The sequence below is a fragment of the Dasypus novemcinctus genome, chromosome 9 (assembly GCF_030445035.2).
Source record: "Dasypus novemcinctus isolate mDasNov1 chromosome 9, mDasNov1.1.hap2, whole genome shotgun sequence".
Taxonomy (NCBI): domain Eukaryota; kingdom Metazoa; phylum Chordata; class Mammalia; order Cingulata; family Dasypodidae; genus Dasypus; species Dasypus novemcinctus.
In genome coordinates, this window is record NC_080681.1 from 25453876 (window position 1) to 25478179 (window position 24304).

Below are 24304 nucleotides of genomic sequence, written 5' to 3' on the forward strand. Positions count from 1 at the left end.
ACTGTAATCCACGTGCTGAATTGGAAAACAGGAATGTAAAATAATATCATGATGGAAGGCAGGGAATTTGGAGTATTTTGTTTGTAAGATGCTTTGATTGATAACATAGAACTTTGTATTGTTACTTTGTCTGGAATAGGTCTTCCTGTTTTCATTATTTTAGTTCAGAGTTACAACTAGTGTTGTCTGGAAACATTAGTCACTTCCCGTCTTTTTCCAGGGAGTAAATGTGTTGACAAGATTAAGGGAGAAGGAATATGGATGCTCAGGGGGAGCTGGCTAATGTCCAAGTTAAAGAAAGGAGGTTTTATAGTGGGTAATGGAATTGCTCTTGACCATAAACAGTGCCTTCTCCTTTCCAAGTCTTCTGTGCTGTTATTTTGAAAATGAATTTAAGGTGTAAAGTTTGACCAGCAAGCAAAGCTCATTCTCAAAATGGAAAGGAATTTTTAGTATCTGCAGGTTTACATTGTGGGGACACATGACTCAACTCTGATTTAAGAAGGCAATATATATATATATAACATTTCCCAAGAAGCTAGAAATTCTTTAGATAACTAAAATTAGGTATACCTACTTTAACCAGTTAAAATAATGGAAAATGGTCTGTTTTATTGTATTATTTGTAGTCCAAGAGTGGGTTTGTGGATAGAAGAGGAAGGGCTCAGTGAATTGTGTATTACTGCTACACTTCTGTAGAATAATCAGGTTGTTGCTGGATTGGTTGGGGCTTAATTCTTACTGCTTTTTAATGAGAATTTTTCCATTAGAGGCATTTAAAATTATTAGCCCCTTCAAATATTAATGAGATGTATGTCTGGGTAATTTGATTTATGTCTTTAGCCAAAGTAAATATACCTACTATAATTGATTTGTCAGGTACTTATTTGTTCTTATAAATGATAAGAATTATTACATGATAAAAATGATAAGAAATATAAGAAATATTAAAGCGATAACATGAAATTTAAATTTGATGACCCATTACTTTTGTAGACTAAAGTTTTAAAAGATATTTTTATTCAGTGTTTTAGCTAAAAAACATAATAGAGAATGAGAAATACAACTATATGGAAAATAGAAAAAAATGGCTAAGCTAAGGAAGACTATGCAAAGTTAAATGTTATAGATGATATAAGGTAATGTTATATTTTAAAATATAGAAAAATTAAGGAAATAAAGTTATAAAAGTATAGCAAAACAAGGTATAGCAAAGTAGATGAAATATCAATCCAAAAATAAAATTTGTTTCTTGTTTTTTCTTGTAAACAAATTAAGGCAATATGTTATGTAGGAATTTTAAATAATAATAAGGCACAAACAAGTAGTTACCATCAGATTCTAGTGGGAAAAATATGGTATTGATGATACTACATTTTAGTGACCCAAATATATTCACATGCAGTGCCACATGACAAGAAGAATTTCAAGTTATAAGGTAAATCAATGTAATATCCAATAAGGCAACAATTGATTTTAATTCTCTGTCTTTTGAAGCGACAATCACTTATGGTGATAATAAACTCTAATGAGCAGTAATCAGAAATGTCAAGAGGCTGAAAGCAAGAGGGTATATTAATAACTGAGAAGACTGTCACATGACTAAACAGCAGTGGCATGCCTTGTCATTTTTATTACCTGTTAAAGATGGATCCTCAGTCCCATCTCCTGCTATCTGAACTTCAAGCTGAGAATGGTGGACAGGACTGCCTAAGTTTTCTTCTTGCTCTTTCAGGGATATGGAATTTTTGTGGGGAGATTTGTGGTTTGTATTTTCATGATGACTAACTTCTGACCTCTTTCGAGGAAGTGGGGTTGGCTTGGCAGGCTGATAAACCTGACTATAGGGGCCCACGGGGTGGTAGGACAGCTTCTCAGCTTCTTCACCCTCCTCCTCATCAATCACCACCAGCTCGGCGTGGATGACCCCATCGTATCCCGTCAGAAGCTTTTTTTCTTCTTCATTATCTTCTGCCTGCTGATACCCCATGAAAATCATTGTTACAGGTTCTGAATCATCCATGTCAGAAGGCAGGGAATGAACAATATTATATCTAACATCTTCCTCATCCTCCTGGCATGTTGGTGATGAGCCCTGGGGTTCTGACTTCCCAACTCTTGCTTGGCCGGGGCTTAGTTCTGCCTTTGGAGAGGGCGCATATTTGTCCTGCATTTCATTTGATTCTTTCTGAGGAGTCATCAACCTTTTTTGTGGAGTGTGAGGTGTCTCCTCTGCTTGTCGAGTCATTGATCGGGGTTGTGGTATTGGTCGAATGGGTCTGATATGGTTGAAACTATTGCCCTTTTCTTCTGAAAGCCCGTTGTCCATCTTGTGTAGGGATTCATTTACATTATTGCCTAGTCCATTAGCTTTAATCTTTATCCTTTCTTGAAAGTTTGGTCCAGTGGTTGCCTTCTGTCTCTGTGGAGTTGTAGGCCTGTAAAAGGGGTTGGCATACACAGGCTCATGATATTCTGTTGGAGACTTAGAGTTTCTCTCTGATGCTTGTCTTAAAAGTTCCTCTACCTCAACCGGGGCCAGGTCATCAGTGCCATTGTGTGCTGCACTGGGATGAGAGGTTACTGCATATACTGACTTTTGCCCGTCGTCGTAAACTTTTATTCCTGTACTTTTAAAGTCATTGGATGGGAGAGGTATTGAAGATAGGACTGTACTTTCTCCAGTCTTCAAATCTTTTTCAACTTTAATTTCCATGGCGTACAAAGCTGTTGAGAGACAAATTTGATCTTCATTTAATGTTTAATCTTGTAAACTAATGTTTACTTTAAGCACACCTTTGTTGTTCTTTTTTGTGAGATGTCTTTTTAATTTCTGATTTTATTCATTAATTAAATAATTAGGTAATGACCAACACTGTAGTCACATGGGTTTTATGTTAGGAAGTATGGGAAGGATTGCAGAAGAAAGGTTTCTTAGAGAAGAGAAGCAACTGATGGCTCCAAATAGTAGGATTTTCATTGGGGAATCAAAAGTTATTCTCTTTCTGAATAATAAATCTAACAAAACATATTCATACTCTTTTGCATTAGATCTTTGTTTCAGTAAGGAAGAATGTGCTGTCCTCTGCATTGCAATAGGTAAAACAACTAGCAAAGTGTATTTTGAGTTGCATCCTTGGTGTACAGGCCAGTGGCCTGCTTAAATTACAGAGAAGTGTTCAAAAGTTTTCACAAAGGGGAGATAGTGTAAATGCTTAACTGGTATTGAAGAGGGAGGGAGAAAGCTAGAATCATATGCTTTTCCTTTTGCCTTTTGTTTCCTTCTATTTCCATTCCCATCCTCAAGTAGAGGAAGTGCTAATCATGAAACAATATCAACTGTACTGAAACAGCTGAACTGGGGAGAGCTGGTTGATTTTGGGGAAGCTAAGATCTGCTTCATGACACAGGAATGATCACTTTGGCAGGAAATTTAACTAGCACAGTAAAGCTGATAGGATTCTGAGCAAAATTATAATATGGGTAATTCTTCCACCTCCCATTTTGAACCCAACTTGCATTTCATCCCTCCTCTATAGCCCAAAGGATAAACATTCAGCTTCCTAAGCTTGGGATGGTCTTTCCTGGCCACCCAACTGAAATTGTGTACCTCTCACCCACACTTCGTCTATCTCCCTTCTCTGTTCTATTCTTCTCTTTGGCATTTTTGCTCTCTAACATGATATATTTCATCTATTTATCATTTTTGTCTATCTCCTCTCCTAGAACGTTGGCTCCATGATGGCAGGGATTTCTGCTCTTTTATTCATTACTGCACTCTTAAGTTATAGAACTGTGGCTGACAGATAGTAGATGCTCATTAAAATATTTAACTGAGTGAATGGATGACTATTGCCTGCAGAGAGAGAGTAGCTTCTCTTTCCACTCTACAATTCAAAAGTTCCCTCTCTGCTCCAATATGAACCTTCATTTTTTCCAGAGGCATTGAAGTATTAGTTTTATGGAAATCCTTTCCAAAAAGAATGTTTTCATTATAAAAACAATCTGAAATTGAGGACCTGCCATTGAGCACAGATTTCTCATATACCTTTTCTATTTTGTTCATCATCTTCTAGTCCTTCATTTCTTTCCTTCCTTAACTTGGAAGGTATGTAGGATTTTGGAAGGTCAGGGATATTGGCATAGATGTCTTCAATTGACTCTGTAAAATTATTATTAATTCAAAATAAATTTAGAATATATTTACAATAATGGGAAAACTTTCAGTAGGCTTATCAAAACATATTTGAATTAGACATAAAAGAGGCTGCTCAAAAACATACCTCCTGATGTTTCTTCCTTTTCCACCTTCACAGACTATAAGAAAAAAGAATTCTCCATGATTAAATAAATTCTAAACACGGTTATACTTTGGGGGATTATAGTTTATGAACTCACTCTGAGAGGGAAACATTGTTTTAAAATCAATTAGTGCTTACCCTTATTATATCTTCTGTTGTCTTCTCAATTGATTTTAGTTTCCTTAAAATTGACTCTTCATTGGTTGAGATTTGCAGTTCGGCCCTTTCAAGATCTTGGATCTCTTTCTCAAGTCTGGCAACGTAAAGGTAGACTTTTTATTGCCTAACACAGTAGAAATGCAAAGATCTCAAATATATCTTTCCCATATATAAACTTTGCCTGGCATATTGCTGTGTAAGTAGCCAGATACTTTTAAAGAATGTAAAATAGAGCAGTAAGCATAACACTTATTACAGAAGATATCTAACACATGACTTTGATTGAACAATATCAAGGTTTTTTTTGACAAAGGGAATTCTTAGGTGAAGCATTTGACCCTTGTCCTGTTTTCTTCCTTGAAATTACTAAAGTTACTTACAAATGAAACAGAGCAATTTCTTTGACAAAGAAATTTAAGCTTAAAGTTGAACCCAGAAGAATGGTACATTTGTAGATTTTATGTAGTTCACCAAAATTTCTTATACAGGTTGCCATATAGATTATTTGGAGAAAACATTGTAACTGTTAAACTTGATAAACATAACTATTTAACTCTTAAGAATTCTGTATATCCTAACATTGACAATGATATTTCTCCAGTTTCCTAAGACTTGAACCATGTGATAGCGAGCAGTTGAATAGATGGACAAAATCTAGGTTAGCAGCCTCAATTGCTGCTGTTTATAGAGAACATTTTTGGAAAAAAATTCGAACACGTGACCTGACAAAGTACAAGGGAATTGATAGGGACAAAGAGACAGACATTTGAAATTGGACTATTACAAACATTTTGAGCTAGTATCTTCCAGTAACAGCGGTGGCATGTCAGATTCAAGCTAACTCCAGGGGGCGGCATCGCATCTTACATCAATAAAAGCTGAAATGTAATTTTGACCATTCTCCTACTCATTTCTCCAGTTTCTGAGTTCTACTTCTAGGTGGGCTTTTATAGCTGTGAAGGTTTTCTTGCATATCATAAATCTCCAAGGAAAATGTTGTGCCCCTGGTTTCTTAGAAGTTAGTGATGTGTGACTGCCTTTCTATTAAAATTCCTCTATGTCCATGGTAACATATTCGTCCATCAGCAGAATTGTGGAGATATATATTGGCCAAGTTAGGAAGGATGGAAAGTTCTTTACTAAAATTAATATATCTGGAGTGGATTCTGTTTCTGCTATTTATTACTTCTGAGGACCAATTTCCTTAACTTCTTTGAAACTTAGTTTTTAACATGTACAATGAGAATAATAGTACCTGCCTCATCTTCTTACACAGAAATTTGTTGAAGCTAAGATGAGATGACGTATTTAATAGCACATTGAATATGCTGATATCAGATGTGAATGTTATTATGGTGTAATTATGAAAGGATTTCTGCAACATGCTATGTCTCTTTCTCCCTTCATCCCTGTCCTTAATTTGATAAGCTTGTTAGAGGCAGTCTACAGCAAAGGGTTATTGGGTAGAAAAGAAGGAAGTTCAAATCATTGCTTTAGGATCCAGCTGTACGCTCAAATGGACTTGGGTTGGAATTTGGTTCATCTGTCAACATTCTGTGCAACCCTGGAAAAAGTTACCAGTCCTTATTAAGTATCTTTGTCTTCATTCATTTAAAAATTTTTATTTAACATTTACTTTGTACCAGGTGTTGTTCTATGGGCTGGAGCTATGACAGTGGAAAAAAAAAAAACCAAACCAGTAACAAAGTTCCTGCCCTCAAGGAATTTATATTCTAGAAGGAGCATATTAATACAATATAGCACAATAGAAGCTGGCAAACTTTTTCTGTAAAAAACTTGTGAATATTTTAGGCTTTGTGGGCCACATATGGTCTTCTTTGCATAACTTAAAAAAATTTTTTTAACCATGGTTTAAAACTGTGAAAACCATTCCCATTTCATGGGTTGTTTAAAAACAGGCCAGGGACGGGTCCATAGTTTGTCAATTCCTGCAATAATAAGTATTTACAAATATATATGTTTATATATATACATATCTGTGAAGAAAAAGTACTTATATAAATTATGAATTATATAGCATAAAATAGAAATTTCTATCTATATAATATATGATTTTATGAAGAAAAATATTTTTCTATTGGAAAAGCAAGATGAGGGGATGAGAGTGCTGAGAGAGGGCCTCTAATTTGCATCATGTAGTCAGAGAAGGCTTCTCTGATCCTGTCATTTGAGCAGAGACGTGAAGGAGGTGAGGGAGTGATCCATATGGGTTTTGGGGGAGTGTGTTTTGGAGAGAGGGAAGAGTAACTCCCAAGGTTGAAGTAAGACCATGCTTGAGGACACCAAAGAGGCCAAGTGTCCTGGAGTAGACAGAAAGGAGGTGGAGGTGAGAAATGAAGGAGAAAAGGCAGCAGATGTCCAGATCACGCAAGGCCTGGTAGCTTGGAAAGGCTTTGGGAAGCCCTTGGGAGTTTTGAGCAGAGAATGAACATTAAAGAATTAAGTTGATCGCTGTGCTGTGAATAGACTGAAGGGAGCAAGCATGGAGATCAGTTGCAATAATCCAAGTGAAAGCTAAAGAGGGCTTAATTCAGGGTGGTTTCTGGTAGAAGGGTGAGAAGGGGCTAGACTCTGGATATATTTAAAAGGAGGAGCTGCTAAGATTTGTTGATGGGCTACATGTGGGGTGTAAGAGGAAGAAATGTCAAGAATGATCTCAAAGTTTGTGGCCTAAATAATTGGAAAACTGGGATTGCAATGGGCTGAACAGAAATCTGGGAGAGTAGGAAGATTGGCTGGAAATGTGTTAAATTTGGGGCAGTCAAGTGGTAATACGGAAAAGGTGGTTGGATATAAAATTCTGGAACTTAGAAAAGTCTGGGTTTACAGATATAAATTTGGGAGGTGGCATTTATAGTCTTGGGAATGGATGAGATTTCCTAGACTGTGTGAGAGGTAGATTAAAAATTTCAAGAATTCAACACTTAGAGAACTGGTCAATGCTAACTGCTTGGTAAGATTTTAATAAGGAATAAAAGATAGAATGGTCACTCAGTAAATGCTAGTTTTCTCCTGTCTCTGGCCTTGTCTATTCTTGGGGCACAGGATTATAGCTCTTGGTTTGCTGGAACAATGATATCTCAGGGAATTATGAAATGTACTAGTTTTTGCAATTGTTTTCCTCTGTAGAGAGAGCTGTGGATAAATGTAATGACATAATGATTCTCATGAATGTCTTTTGAATAATATAAGAATATGAGGTCAAAAGTCTGCTAACCTCACGAAAGTCACTGTTAACGAATGTTTTTGAAGGTTTTCACCTGGGTGAAAGTTGCATTGATATTAATCTGGAGTCAAATGACAGATCATGACCTATTTGTGAAAACCACAAATGAACAAACAACTCCCTCCTTTTCTTTATGACTTAGTTCTAGCCAATTCTCAGTTAAACAGAATAATAAGGAAACGTCTTGGTGCTGATTACTTAGAATCACAAATCTCTGACAAGAGATGCTTACTGATGTACAGCTTTTCTTAAAATTTCCACTAGATTGCAAAGCACAATTTCTTATTTTAATACTCCTATATAATATTAATATCTTCTGTATAATATGGGCAATAAAATATCATTAAGAGATAAATATTTGGGATTTATTATTCTGAAACAGCTTCCTAAACGATGAGTAGAAGTGATGAGAGACCTAGAAAATGGTAACTGAAAGCAGGGAACTGCATTCTCCCCCACCTACTGATCCCTTCCTCCCACTCTCCTCTTTGCAGTTTGGTTAGAACCCAGAGCAGAAGGCACTAAGTTAGCCCAGCAGTGTAAAGACAGGATGTCTGGCCATCTCCACACTAGATAATGCACCGAAGATTTTGAGGATTGACTATTCTTTAGGAAATTGAGACAAAAATTGCAACTGGGGAGTTGGGTCTACCTTGGTATATCCAGCACAATAGATCTCAATGGGGCCAGTTTGACAATGCCTGGAGATATTTTTGGTTGACACAACCTGGGAGGTACTACTGGTATCTAGTAAGTAGAGGCCAAGGATACTGCTGAAAATTCTACAATGCACAGAACAGTTCCTCGTAATAAAGAATTATGTGCTCCAAAGTGTCAATAGTGCTGAGGCTGCTATTGAGCGAGAGACCCTGGGCACCTAAAACAAAGTCTGGTATAGAACAGGTGCTTGAAAAATGCTTTATAAGGGATTTGTTTGTATCCATCTCTCTGATTTTTAAACTTTTTTCCTCATTGTTTCTTACCCTTCTAATATAGGTTTTTTATTTAGCCATACTATAAAACCAAATTTATTATTTATGGAATAAATAACTTTTTTTTAATTTTAAATTTTTATTTGAATTAACTTGCTTTCTAAGTCTCTCTCTTTCTCTATGTATCCTCTATCTAACTAATCTTCTACTTTTTTCCTGGTTCAGTGGCCATTAATAGCTAAGAGGCTACTTAGCTTCAAGCTCAAAAAATAAATCCAGGACAAATTAGGGACTTATATCTGATCCCTTTCCAAAGGTAGTTTTGTGGAGAGAGAAAAATTTACCATGTATAAATGAAGTATCAGGGAAATCTCTGTCTCTGTCTGTATCCCTCTATCTCTATCTCTAAGTCTATTTATACAAACACACATATATGCATATATCTGCATATATATGTGGATATATAAACACATGTATGGATGCATGTGCATTCATATGCATGCATGTATACAGATATTTATCTATATTTACATGTATAATTAAAAATTTTTTACTCTGAAAACTTTTGGGAGGTTGCTGGGGGAGAACATTCTAGCCTTCGCCTGTTTATCTTTCAGTTGATGGGTTAGAATTGCCATAAGTCTTGCCATCACCATTTTTAGAAGGTATTGCCTTTCAGAATGGGAATTGAGCTCCTAGAAATGCTGATTCAATTTGGAGAGGAACAGGCAGCAGAGAAAGAGGAATATCCTTCTTAGGTGGCCTGCAGACTGTTAGGCAGGGCCTGATGCATGAGTTAGGACATTTCACAGTTTCTGAGAGATGGTGGGTAGGCATCATGTGTCAATTTAGATAAGCAGAGTACATGAAAAAGGATTTGTAATGCTATCCATTATTGGAATCTTTCTTCTCCTTACCTATTTGCTGGGGAAAAAGAGGCTTATTTTCAAGCACTTCCTAGGTGAAAGCAGGTAGTTTCATTTCATGCACTGTTCTAGTAATAACCTCCCTTAATCATCAAGAGATAATATCCCCAATCCAATTCCAACATGCAATTTTTTTTGTCTAAGGAAAAGGACAGTGCATAAATGCTGGATGTGCAAGAAGAGGTTATTTCAGAAGGCAATTTTTCTTCTGGTAAGGGTTCATTTATCACTCTCACTTTTCGGTGGCATTAATGAGGACTAACAACCAGATGGAGTTTGCTGGTAGGGGCCAAACTAACGGGAATTTAGAAGGGGGAAACACAAAGGTTTACATTGTACCTTACAGCACCTGACTCATTAGCAACTATAATAACAGCATTTCACATGTATTGAGCATTTACATATACCAGGCACTGGTCTAATTAGTTCTCATAACAACGCCCATGAGGCCTGGTTGTAGTTCCATTTGATGGATGAGTAAGCTGGGTGCCTACAAAGGGAAGCAACCCAGAGTCGTACTGGTGGCCTTGTGGCAGGGGAGAATTCGAAATCAGGTCTCTGCCTGCAGAGCCTGAGCAATTAATGTCTTTCCAGTTAGTCACAGGGGGAACACAACTTTTAAAAATGGATTCTTATGAGCTTAGAAACAACATTCATTTTGCTTAGCACTGGTAAAGGATTTTTTTCTTTCCTATGATTATAAAGATGGTGAAGATTGAAATCCTAGCTGGGGTCCACAGATGTGTAAAAAGTGCAATATTTCTGCCCTAATCCTTGCTTGGGTTATATTATTACATACTATTACACTGGGAACTTTTCTGTCCAGTGGATCAGTTAGTCTGGCTAGGATCAAGTCCAGGCTTTTTCATCTCTTCCATTTCTTTCTCCTCCTCTTCCTCCTCTTCCTCCTCCTTTTTGGTGTATGACTTTGGTTCTTAGTAGAAGTCACTAGGACAATCTCTTTCAAAGAATCTAGGGCTTCTCAAGCTTTATAGTAAGACTTTTTTTGCCTTGACATTATATTGTCACTCAAAGTAGTTGAAGGTTTAGGTCTTAGATGTAAATCTGTCTTCTCTAACCAGACTATACTGCAGTTTGAATATAGTCACCAATGCTACATTTGAAATTAAGTTTATGACTGGCTTTTAGCTATATGCTTTGAAAGATAGCTGAATTACTTGCACGTTGGTAGCCCAAGCTCTCTTAGTAAAGGTCAGGACTACACATAAAGAAATGCCTGATGGCCATTTCTCTGGGATAGCCAGAGTCAGCAGCACTGAGACCCAGGCTGTGTCACCATGTGATGCACCTTTTAGATCAGCTGATGGAAGGGTTGGACACCCCCAAGCTAGCCCGTTTCTTTTGGGACTTCTAGAGCAAGTATAGCTTGTTGGAAAACACTCTTCTAGACAGAAAATTGCAGCAGTGCTACAACATTCTCAGAATTGTCATAGTTTTTACGGGGCTAGTGTCTATTTAATAAACGTTGGCAGAAAGAATATGCTAGCCTGGTGTGATGACACAATAATTTCCCTCCCAGATCTGTTCTGCGTTTTAGTAATAAAACTCCCTGAGTTTTAGGAGTCTCTCTGACTACCCTGAGATAGACTACATTTCCGAGTCTCCTTTCCATTTAGATGGGGTCATGTGACTAAGTTCTGGCCAGTAGGGTCCTAGCAGACATGACCCCTGCAACTTTCAGGTCATACCCTTAAAATAGAGCTGTTTGCCCTCTTCTTATCTTTCCCTTCCTACACTGGAATGCAGGCGTGGTGGTGTGAACCAGCTTTGAACATACGGCCAAGGGCATCACTTGGGGAGAGAGGTTGCTAGCAAAGCAATAAGACAGAAGGAAACTGGGTCCCTGGATAATTTCACCTATCGTTGCTGTTGCTCTCCTCTTGAACCTCTACTAGTTAGGATTTTCATGTCTGTGAAAGAAATTACACTTTCTAAAACTAGTATGCTAACTAGTCCATAACTTTATAGGGCCTGAATCTTAGTGTGACAGATTTTATGAGATTGCTCATAATTGTTTTTCACTGTTCTGCAGAATTACTCATTAGGTACTTGTATTTCAGGTAGTTAACTAGAAAACAGAAAAATAAACACATTTTGGTTTTAGTGGCTAATGAATTTATATGTTTCTAAATTATATTTCTAATCTGACTGGGTTTATGTTGACATTAGCTAGCTAATATTTAATGGCTAAGGTTTGAAATGAAAAAGGAAAGGTCTGTTTAGTTTTTAATATTTTAACCTTAGGTAATCTTAATGAATAGCTCCTGAAACTCAATGGATACTGTTAAGTACAAGTAGTTGATGACTTTAACCAGGCAATCTTGACTGCAGTGTGTTAGTGAGATGTAATGAGCAGGTAAGTTATTACCAATGGGTCAGAGGTTAAAGATAATTTATATTTATAGATGATTTGGCCAATGGTAAGTCAAATCATAGTTAATAAAATTGAAAGCATCTATTTTAGTGGAAGGTGAGTTGTTTCGTTTGTTTGCTTCTTTTTTAAAGTTGGGGCCTGATAAATTTCATCAAACGTTTAACGAAACTTTATTAAACACCTACTACATGTTGGGCATGTTTTATTCTCTAAACTGAAATAAAAATATATTAAAAAAGGTGAAGAATGCTTTTATGCACAGCCATATAGGTAAAAGCAGGAACTGCCTTAGAATCAGTCCTTGCCAAAGGACATGTGTATAATAAGGAAGATCTAACCAACCAGTGCAAACAATCACATGCTATGGGTAAGCATGCGAGGGAATTAAAGGGCATTTGGCATATGGCAAATACCAAGTTTGCCCTGAGCAAGATCTGTTGCCTCTAATCCTGAGCTTTTAAGAATAGGACAAGCAATACAACACAGTAGCTTCAAGATAGCTAGAAGCAGAGAGCCAGTCCTCTGTTCCAACACTGGAACAGAGCAGATGTTTAGAAAAACTGAATAATTTATAGTAACATGAGAACAGCTTTTGCATGAGAGAGTCTCATATCCTAATATAATTCTGTAAATATTAATAATTATCTTATGGGCAGATGATACTATCAGGATCTGAGACTGCTATATAGGCAGATAATGTTAGAAGGAAGGTTTGAAAGAAAAGAAAATCTTCTTAATTAAAATAATATTTTGTAAATTAAGGGTTTCATTTGACATGAAAAATAAGAAACCCAATTAGTATTTAGAGACTCATCCACTGTCATGTGTTGGTTACAAATGTAATTTTCAAATGCTTTAAAATGAATGTGTCCCTAAGAGGTTGATGTGAATATGGAGGATTGATTAGTTTTGGGCTTTTCAAATGTTCTGTCAGGACAGAAGCTGAGTGTGATCTTTAATTAGGGCCAGTAGAAAACCTTATAGTACATGCCAAAAACTTAATAAGAGTTAAATAATTGTAATAATAATTCAGTTTGACCTCCACCCAGATGACATGAATCTTCCAAGAGAATTTCAAATACTCTTCTAGCTAGGACACAGCAAGTTAACTGAAGATGTGCTTATCTATTATTTTGGGAACTTTGTGCTATTAAAAATAAATTGTAAAGAAAAAATTTCCAGTGAATCAACCACTTGTAACCATGTAATGAAATGACAAGTTATATTCAATGATGTATACAGCCATTGACTCTCTCCATTCAGAAATCACTGGCACTGTGCCTTGTAACCTTTAACATTTATGCCTAACAGTATTATAGAGCACTCACTATGTTTTCTGTTCTCTATTCACTTCATTTTTGCTTTGCTTCTAATGTTAATTGTTCATTCTTGATACCGAGAATAGGATTCAATTATTTGAAGACCAATAATTATAAATTCCAACTGTAATATATTAATAACACAGAATAACCAACATGGACCATTTAATCTCAGGTGGCCTAAATGGACTAAGTGACATTTGCCTTATGCAAGGGATGAGAGCAAAAATTTTCAGAGCTGTAACACTAGTTGTAGGGAAATTTCCAGGGGAATGGGGAATCTTAGGATCAATGGCAGCACAGATCCTGTCTCTGATCCAGTGAGACTCTGCCCTTGAACATTCTCTCTTTGTGACCAAGACCTGGATGATGCATCACTGAAACTGGCTCCCCTCCCACTATCTGGATTGCTCCGTTGTGCCATTGTTCCTTCTGCCCTCATGTCAACACAACCAAAGATCTATGGCATCTCTGCTAATGGTCTTAACTTTGTGTTTCCAGGTCCAGAATAATGTGTGTAATGAGAGAATTAATGTAAAAGCATTTTGAAAAGTTAAAGGCTCTAAAGAGAGGTAAAGACAAATAAAATTTTGTCTGGGGGAGTTTATGATTCTGGATTCTCCTCCAGAAGATTAAAAGACTGACATGTAGCAGATCCTCAACACGTGTTCATTGAGATGGATCAAGAGGCAAGGTAAGGCACAGTGGAAAGGGTCTGGAATCAGAGACCTGTGTGTGACTCACGGCTGAACTGCTAGTCTATTTATAGCCTTCCTGTGCCTTAGAGTTGTTATATGTAAAATTAGGCTAATTAGACTTCCCTCAGAGAGTTGTCTTTCTCAGAATAATGTTTAGTATATGACATGTGCTCCGTAAAGGATGGCTGTCATTACTAAATTGAACTGGGGTGGAGAAGGCACTTGGAGATTGTTTTAATCTACCTTTTAGCCTATCAAGGTGTGTGTGTGTGTGTGTGTGTGTGTGTGTGGTTGCTCTGGATTAGCAACCATTTAATCCTATTGCTACTAACATATAGGTTATATTGGCACACATGAAAAAGGGAGAACGGTAGGAGATGGGGATATGGAACAAAAGGGCATATGAAAGTGGGGAGAGGGAAGAAGGAAGAGAGAAAACAAAGCGATTGTAGGATGCTAAAACATGCAACCAATAATTGTCTCAAAAACCAGGGGCACCACTGACACATAACTTTGCCCTTGACTTATAGATAGCTGGGCATTTATGCTTTTATTTTTTCTTTTAGGAATTTCAAGGCTTTCCTTTTTAGTTAATTAATGTTACAAATCTTTGTCTAGACTTCTTCAGTTGGTCCACTTAAATATGTAGTATTTTCAAGTCTGTCCATTCATCTGTCCATCCACCCATCATCCATTTTTTCATTCTGCACCTTTATGTGTGTTTTGGGGGAGGGAGGGGCTAGATTTCCCTTTTTGTTGGAAGTTTGATTTACTTAACTCCTTTTGTTAACAAAAGAAATGCCTGAATTTAAAAAAAAATCAGACTATCTGGGAAATTAAAAACAACAACAGATGAACTATTACAAATCTGGTAAACCAATTAGTCAAATATGGAGAGTGAAAATCCTGTTTGGAACGATTTTGACTCATCTAATTGCCTCACTATAATTTCTTGAGTGTTTCTAAGCAACAGCAAATTTAATAAGAAGAAACAAATGGTGGGGTTTTCCCCCTCTTTTCTTGCTTCTCTCTCTTTTGTTGCTACAAGAGAACAGTCTGTCTATTCCCCTGCAATGTGATACCAGATATGGATGACTGGGTCAGGGCAGGAAGGTAGAGATGCTTAGAATGTTTTTTCATGCAGTGTACCTTGCCTGTGCTTGACGGAACATTTGTTTCATTAAGGTACAACTGGGCTGCTGAAGCACATTAGGTAGGGGTTAAACTTGAATAGAAATCATAAGGAGCTAAACTTTGATAAACTCTAACCAGCACTAAAAGCATTTAAACTTCTTATTTCTACATCAGTGCTTTGCATTCCCTTTTGCAATTGAATCTTCCCTGCTATATTTTGAGTTTACTGAGCAGTTGGATGCCTTGTGTATTAGAATGCATTTAAAGGACACTTTGAGGAAGAACTTTGTTACATGGGATGTGGCTCTAGCTGCTGTAATGGCTCACTCCTTGGCTTTTCTCATGACTTGCAGTCACATAGAAATCCAAGGCTTCCCACGCAGCTTTACCCGTAAGTACCAGGTGCAGAAGGCAGTTTCTAACTGTTTGGGGACAAATGAAAGTTAAGTTCATTAAAAGCAAGGCAGAGGGTCAAAAGGTTATTTGGATTATTAAAAAAAAAAATCCTCACTAGAAAACCTTTAATTATAAATAGATTATCCTTCTAAAAGGGAATGCAGTGTATTTGCATCATTCTCCTTGGCAGTTACCCTTTCGCATTTTTATCCTTGTGACATTTTCATCAGGCACTCTGTGTGCTCCAGTTAAAGTCAGAGGTCTTTGGACACAGCTCAAGATGTAGAAAGTGTCTGGAGGGGAATTTGAGGCAAGGCAATGTGGCTGAGGGATGTCCTGGGAACTGAGGGGCAGGTGGATAGTACAGAGGAAGCTGGGATGTGCAAGCCTCTGCGACCACAGTCTTAGGACACTTCTTGGGGTGCTTGGCATGTCATTTTGGGTGTGGGCTATTTGGTGGAAGAGACCAATGGAAGTACCAGAACAAGATTTCTAAGCCAACCTATGAATTTGTGCGTATGGAGGTGTGGACTGAGAAGACAGAGCTGGAATTGCACCTGTGCCTGTAATCAGGGATGCAGTAGCTCAGTGGTGACAGTAAAAGCAGGACTCATTTGGGTGGCAAACTGAAACTCTATTTAAGCAAAGTGATTCAGAGGGAGATTTTCAATATAGGCTCCCTGGGAATAGTACCTCTTAAGGTATTAATCAGGGTACCAAGCAAAATAATAATATCGTTCCAAAGCTAAGAATGTCTTCTGGAACAGAAACCATGGAAACCTACTTATTTTCTGAAATGTTGCCTCTCACTGGAAGAAAAGACCAATGATGACTAAGCAAATCTGCTTCACTTCAAGGCTATGGGTGAGGCAGGGACCCTCTTAGTGTTTTAAATGTGTTTAAGGTTCACATGAGTGTCTATACAAAGTGATGCCTATACAAATGAAATCAGAGCCTGGGTTGAAAATGAAAAATGCCATAAAAGGATAGGATTTAACCTTTGTAAAATATTTCTGCAGGATGTAAGACACAAGCTTATTTTTATGACTAGGACTTTTAATTAGGTTGTAAATCTTGGCTCTGTCACTTTTACTTGTATGACCTGGGGCAAGATAGCTTCTATAAATGTCAATTTTTTCATCTGTTAAATGTTGCCCACCTCATGGGGTGGGTATGAGGAGTCAACGAAATAATACACAGGAAGTGCTTAGTACAGTGCCTGGTCTATAAAAATCACTCTATAAAAATTAACCCCTATTATTAGCATTCTAGCCTTCAAGCCAGAAGGAATATTCATCAGTATTTCCAAGTGGAAAGAATCCTAGTTGGGCAGTAATCTCAGTTTATTCCAAAAAAAAGAAAAAAATGTTCTTTGTAGTAGCATAAAGAAGTGAGCGATTTTGGCCAAAAATAAAAATCAACAAATAAGGCTTCAGACAGCACTCTTTTAATTATTTTGCCTCTTTATAAGGCATACTTTCTAATTCCTTGAACACCTATCATGAGTCAGGCAGTTAGGATGTTGCTTCATTCACCACAGTGCTGTGAAGTGGCTGTAAATGTGCTGCAATTACAGGCAAGGAAACTGAGGCTCAGAGAAATGAAAGAACATGGCCAAGTTTAGCACTTGTTGACAGAACAGGGATTTGAATGCCACAGGCCAACCTCTTTCAGTTCATTTAAAGGAAAACCTATGGAGACAGAAGGAATGAAAAGTTCATGGGCAAAGTCTGGCAGATTCTGAGGTAATAGAAACATTTCTATTTTGATGTTCCCATTAAAATCTTACCCTCTAGCTAAGCGTTTTGGCAGAATATCAAAGGTCACCCTTGAACAGGCACCTAAGTCAAGTGACAAATCATATTCAGGGTTTGGGGTTCTTTCTCAGCTGAGGAAAGGAAGATGGGCCTGCCTAGTTCAACCTCACCAGTTGGTTCTATTGCTCTCCAGAGCTAACAGGAAATTGTACTTTATTTAGCTGGTAATAAAAGCTTCTTAAGCACTGTGGGTAGTAATTTAGGAGAGAGATTGAATTAAACAATATGTGCCTTATTATTTAGCAGCTTTAGAAATACCTGAGAAGAAAATGTTCCATTTTCAGGTAAAGCTACTTTGGTAGTGATTTCTATAATGCTGGGCAGAAGCAGAGGCCACTGTACAGTTTTAACCAGACAGCCATGTGTCTACGGGCCATAATAGTGCAAATTCTTCACTAATTCTTTGCAAACTGTTTAGGACAATTCCTTCAACAGAGCAGTTTGCTGATTATTAGAGATAATACTTGGATGTATTAGGCATTTTTAAATTTCCAGATTGTTTCTACCTTTAGCTATCTTTTGATTTTACAGCAGGAGGGCACTGGATCTAGATGGCTTTGCCACCCAAGTCTATCTCTTACTGGCTCTATGACCTTAAATAAGTCCCTTATCCTCTCTGAGCCTATCTTCTCATCTATGAAATGGAGTTGCCTATGCTTTCCTTCTCAGATTGCTGCATCAAATATGACAATGTAAGTGCAAGGGCTTTGTAAATTGTACAAGGCCATTTAAAAATAGACCACTATTGGAAGTGTGTAGTTGTGCAGTGGAGGGACAAGACAGGGTGCAGTGATGCTGTTGGGTTGGGTGGTGCTAGTTTGTAAAGGGGTAGGGTGTGGACTTTCCATAGAAGTGGGGGGAGGGTTGGGGAGGGAGCTGGTGAACACTGGGGTTAGTGGGTACAGGGTTGAAACTACAATGTTGGGAATGTTCTTTTGGCAATAGGGCAAGGGAGGATACTGGTTTAGGGCTTTGGATGTGAGGGGTGTTCAGGTAATGGAGCACCTGGAGCAGGCTTCTAAGGAGTGTGTGAGTGTTCATCTTGACATAGTGTGTTATATCAGTGGGTGGAGACCCACATAATGAGCGAGAAAGTGGTGGACTCGCATCCTGGGGAGGCCCACTATGTTCTCAGATAGAGGAGCGAGAGTCTTTCGAGAGCATGGGCAGTACCAAATAGGGGAGGAAAGATCAGTGTGTCAATCACGCAGTGTTGTTGGGAGTAACTACGAATCTGGTTCTGCTAGGAGTGAAGCCTGGTGGTTGCCGTGGATCCTGATGGGCGGGGGAGGGAGGAATAAAATAGATGGAACAGGTGGTATTTTGAGGGTAAGTGGAAGGGTTGTACATGGTCTTGCGATGATGGATACAGGCCATGTCAAGTTTCATCAAAATTTATAAAAGTGTATGGTACAAAATGTAAACCATAAGGTAAACCGTTGGCCATGGTTGGTAGCTATGTTTCAATATTTGTACATCAGTTGTAACAAATGCACCATCCACATATAAAATGTTATTTAAAGGGGAAAGGGGAAAAGGGGGAGGATGTTTGGTATAGGGGGCCCCCTATATTCTGTAAGTGACTTTTCTGTGATCTAAAACTTTTTTGAAGACAAAAATGAAAAAGGTAAGATGCTAGGGGAATAAATGGAAGAAAATGTCACTGTACATACAGGACAACAGATCTTACCATGATGAAAGGAAAAATGTGAAAATATTTTTAAAAAATATATATTTTTTCACTATTTTTTATTATCCCAAATATTATTTTTAACCTTTTTTTGTATTTTATTTCTTATTTTTAAAACTATCATTATTATTTCCTTTTCTTATTAATTGCATTTGACTATTTTATTGGCTTCATTTTTGAAGAAGTTTTGGGTCACAGAAGAGGTACAGCTGTAGAAGGGAAGGATCATTTGTGTAGGGTGTCAGTGATGGGGGATACAGGGGAGGAAGCCCACCTGGGCATACACATAAGGCATATAAATGTGTTCAAAAGTTCATGGGACATTATCATGGTGGGTGGAGATTCATAAAAGTGAAAGAATATGAATTCCCATCCTAGGGAGTTCTGCCACATTCTCTAATGGGACAGCAAGAATCTCCCAAGTATAGAGGCAATGACTAGTGAAGGACGATGGTCAGCTGATGGGCCCTTGGTATTGATGACTATGCTTATGAACCTTTATTCTTGAAATTGAAACTTAGCTTAGTATTATAGGGTGCCTAAGAGTTACTTCCTGAGAGCCTCCTTGTTGTTCAAATGTGGCCTCTCTCTAAGCCAAATTTAGCATATAAATGCAATAACTCCTCCCCAGTGTGGGACATGAGTCCCAGGGATAAGCCTTCCTGGCACTGAGGGATTACCATCAAGAACCAACTAGCAATGCAACTGGAAAAAGACTTTGACCAAAAGGGGGAAAATGTAAAGACAGTTGAGTTTATATGGCTAAGAAACTTCAAAGGGAGTCGGGAGGTCATTCCAGAGGTTATGCTTATGCATGTCTCAGCAGGATCTCATTGACTGCCAAATTAGATACTACCCCAAATAGTGGGTCTCCTGAGGGCTCTGGAGACACCCAGGCACTATGGTCAGGGCAGATAGCTCAGGAGTTCTGTGCCTTGTCAGTGGGCCCTACTTTGGAGTTTGTGCTCCCTGGTGCAACAGTATTAGATTCAGTTGTGGTTTTCCTACACTTGGCTCTTCTGTTCCTTTTATTTGAACCTATAGTTGGTGCTGGAGTTGGCAGGTATCTGTCCAAGAGACTTTAATATTTGGGCTGTCCATGTGCCAGCTTGACCCTGAGCCTCAACATAGTTGCATCACCTACTCAATTTCAATGGACTCACCTAGGACAACTAACAAGGAGGTGATGATGGAAAACCGCCATACCAAGGAACCAAGAGAGTCTACAACTGCAAGCAAAAGAGTCCCATCCATTGGTCATATGTGACTGAAGTCCCCCCTCAATTAGAGGTGGAGTAGGCATCACCATTACAGAATCCTCAGGATTAGGGAGTGAACTATGGACTAGAGTAGACTTACTGATGTTCTACTATAGACTTATTGTGATTCTAGCAGTGGAAGGGGCAGTGGCCACTGGAGATTCTGAGGTCAGGAAGAGGGAAAACAGGTGTAATACAGGGGCAATTTCAGGACTTAGGAATAGTCCTGAATGACATTGCATTGATAGATACAGGCCATTGTATATCTTACCATAAGCAAAAGAATTGTGTGGGAGAGAGTATAAACTCAATGTAAACTATAATCTATGCTTAGCAGCAATGCTCCAAAATGTGTTCATCAATTGCAGTGAATGTACCACACTAATAAAGGGTGTTGTTAATATGGGTAAATATGGACTGTGTAGGGAGCAGGGCATATATTTTTTATGTAATATTTATGTAATCTAAATATCTTTAAAAAAATAAAAAATATATTAAAAAAATAGACCATTATTGTTATCATTATTTAGATTTGTGGACTGAAATCATTTGGTGTTAGTAAAGGTTTATCAATAGCTTAATAGGATCCTGAAGGCCTAAAATAAAATAATGAGATGCCAGAAAATGGATGGTGAACACAACATATAATCAGTAACTTAACAAGGAGAATAGAAAGACTTGGAAGAAGATTCTAAGTATGGTAGGGCTGTTAGGAAAAAGTAGAGCCAAAGGAAGGAATATGCTCCAAATGCTTTCCATATGAGATACTACATTTTGGGTCCACTGCAGTTGCTGTGTGCTATCATTTGATAGGCAGCATAGGGTCATAAAATGAATTAGTCCTTTATCTTCCCCTTCCTGGTTGTGTAATTTCCTTAATCTCTCTAAAAAAGTGAAGATAATAATACCTACCTCACAGGGTTATGAAGATTAAATGGGATAATGTTTATAAAGTTCCTGGCACATAATATGGCTCATTAAATGTTTTCCTTCTCCTCCCACTCCTCTTCCTCCTCCTTCTATTTCTTTGTTTTTGTTCTTTCTTTTTTGCAGGGAGGAGTTGGGGATAGACAGGAGCTCTAGCAAGGCAAGCCACTGTCAATATACTGGATGCTCAGGTACTTCACAAAGTATTCAGTGAACATCTAAACACAATCCATAGAGCCCTAGTAAAAGTTCTGGGATTACTCAGAATTTTGCCCAAACTTGTTAAGGGAGCTTGATTATATGTCGCCACATCACTTATCATCGAGTGCAGAAAAAACGTTTTAGGTGTTCAGCATGTGGAAAGACTCTAAAGAGGAGACTCTGAGAGAAGCAAGGAGGCGTTTGTGCAGTGTGAAGGGTTTACAGCGATTAAATTCAAGACTGTCGGAGAGAAGAGTCTGTGTTGAGAAATGAGGGAATTAATCATCAGCTAAACCAGACTGTTAGTAAGAAGCTCTTGCTAAGGGATGTCTTAAAAAGAATCATGTTTTCCAAACTATGTGTTAAGAGTTGATTTACTGAGTTGTTTTTTTAAAGTATTTATTATCTATCATTCAGAAGCACTTCATATCTTTGAGCAAAGAACTGAGGAGCTTATAAATATAAGATACAATCTTTTAAAAATTGTTGTATTAAAAAAATCTCAATAAAGATGAGTGGTCAATGGGTTTTTCCTCTTATTTATTTATTTTTTAAAAAATATTATATTTTTAGGAGGAACCCGGGATTGAACCCTGGACTTCATACGTGTGAAGCAGTTGCTCAACCCCTGAGCTACACCCACTCTGGCCAATGGTTTTTATCTTATTAAATACACAAATGCATGCAGCCAAGCAAGTAATGGAAATTAGTTGAGTAAGGAAGTTTGTTGATAAAATGTTATCAATTTTAGCTCTAATGAGAGCTGACATATAATGTGGAGGGTATGGACAAAATGTGGCATAGTACAGCTACTGAATAATGTCCTCCTCCAGGTCTTTCCTATAATCCTTAATCCATTACGAATTTGTAATGAGGGAATATTATCTATGTTTCAAAGATGGAGAGGTTCTAAATTATTGTCATTAATTTAGAAATAATCCCATCCTCTTTCCATGTGTAGGTAAAAAAATGATTCTGACCTTTCCCATAGGTTCTTTTTCTTCCATGTGATCATCTATGTTTTGTGATAAAACTAGTCTCACTTTATGTTTATCTTTCCAAACTGCTCTCATGTCCATCACCCAATTCTGAGCTGAGCAATTTCAAACATTACCTGCTATACCAGAACCTGCCTGAGTCTGTACTGATTGCTAATGATGGACAGAGAAGGATATCTGCAAGTGAGGTCAACACTGTGATCGAGTAATCAGGACAGTAGAAGAAGGAATATATTAGTGGAATATTCCTTTAGAGTCCCTCCTAAACTATCATGGTTGTGACTGGAGAGGGTTTAAAGTTTAAATCAACCCATAGAACTGTTACCTGTCCTAGGCTGAGCATGCGGAATGGGACTGTGAAGCAGGACTGATTTTTTTTTAGCACTGTAGTAGGTTGAATTATGTAGCCCCCAAAAAGCACATGTTCTTAATCTGTATTTCTGAAGGTATGAATCTATTGTAAATAGGACCTCTTGAAGGTAAATAGGATACCACAAAGATGTTATTTTTAAATCAGGTGGGCCCAACTGAATGAGGGTATTGGTTGGATTACTGGAGTCCTCTATATGTAGAAGAAATTCAGACAGAAGGAGGAGCCTGGAGTTGGAAGTCAGTGGGAACCAGGAAAAGAAAGGAGAGGCCATTGCCATGTGACTGGAAAGCCAAGGAACCCAAGGATTGCTGTCCAGACAGAACACTAGTGACTCCGGGAAGAAGCCAGCCTTCTAGGTTCTGAACCCGATTGCTAAGCCAACTCACTGTGTTGTGTTTGTCATAGCAGCTTGGAAACTAAGACAAGCACCTAGAATGTGCCATGTAGTCACTAATAGTTTAACACATACATTTTCAAATCTGCACAAGAGTCCTATAAAAGAGATATTGTTACTACTATTTTGTAGATGAGAAATAGGCTTGGAGAGGTATGAATAAACCTCCAATATACATGAAAAGAAAATAAGTACCATGCTGCTATGTTCAAGTGACATTTGGGGTAAAATTTCTATTGTTGCCTTCTGATGTGTTTCTTAGTCATTACTAGAAATTCAAATAAATGATCTGATTTTCCCTTAAAAATGAGAATGGCTTTTCTACATGCAACATGGGATGAAGCCAAAATAAAGGTAGCTCTTGAATGTCTTAGTAGTGAGGGCCATACCTGAGGATACTTTGTTCTAGAACTTGGATCTGGCACTGGTCTTGTTGATTTTGCTTTTTCATCTCTTCCTGTTCTTTTCCATTGCTGATTCCATCCAGAAGCCATTTCTCCCTCAAGGCCTTTTTCTGATTATCAGGAAACATAAACATATGTTCTAATGAAAGTCAACAATTTTCAAAATCTGTTACTATTTTCAAGTCTTATGAATTTCAGTAGTGGACATGTCAAAGAGGAATTATTTTCACTTACTGCTTTGCCTGAATAAATCTGATATTTTCCTTTTTCTCTTTACATTTCTTTTTTTATAATAATGCTTTTCTTTTTTTAAAGATTTATTATTTATTTTTTATTTATTTCTCCCCCTCCCCCAGTTGTCTGCTCTCTGTGTCCCTTCGTTGTGTGTTCTTCTGTGACCGCTTATCAGCAGCACCAGGAACCTGTGTTTCTTTTTGTTGCGTGTCTTGTTGTGTCAGCTCTCCATGTGTGCGGCGCCATTCCTGGGCAGGCTGCGCTTTCTTTCATGCTGGGCGGCTCTCCCTACGGGGCACATTCCTTGCGTGTAGGGCTCCCCTACGCGGGGGACACCCCTGTGTGGCACGGCACTCCTTGTGCGCATCAGCACTGGGCGTGCGCCAGCTCCACATGGGTCAAGGAGGCCCGGGGTTTGAACCTTGGACCTCCCATGTGGTAGGTGGACACCCTATCCATTGGGCCAAGTCTGCTTCTCTCTACCTTTCTTGACCTCCTTC

General features: G+C 38.0%; 1 protein-coding gene across 1 annotated transcript in view; it reads right to left on the reverse strand.

Moving 5' to 3' along the window:
* Positions 1 to 24304, reverse strand: part of PALMD (palmdelphin) — a 49012-nt gene that overhangs the window by 2868 nt on the left and 21840 nt on the right. Inside the window, exons 3-7 of the mRNA XM_004471691.5 lie at positions 23556 to 23680; positions 4440 to 4554; positions 4284 to 4317; positions 4049 to 4162; positions 1639 to 2727 (exon numbers count right to left, since the gene is read on the reverse strand). Coding sequence (XP_004471748.1) covers positions 1639 to 2727; positions 4049 to 4162; positions 4284 to 4317; positions 4440 to 4554; positions 23556 to 23680 — 1477 coding nt within the window. The remainder of the gene's footprint in view (positions 1 to 1638; positions 2728 to 4048; positions 4163 to 4283; positions 4318 to 4439; positions 4555 to 23555; positions 23681 to 24304) is intronic.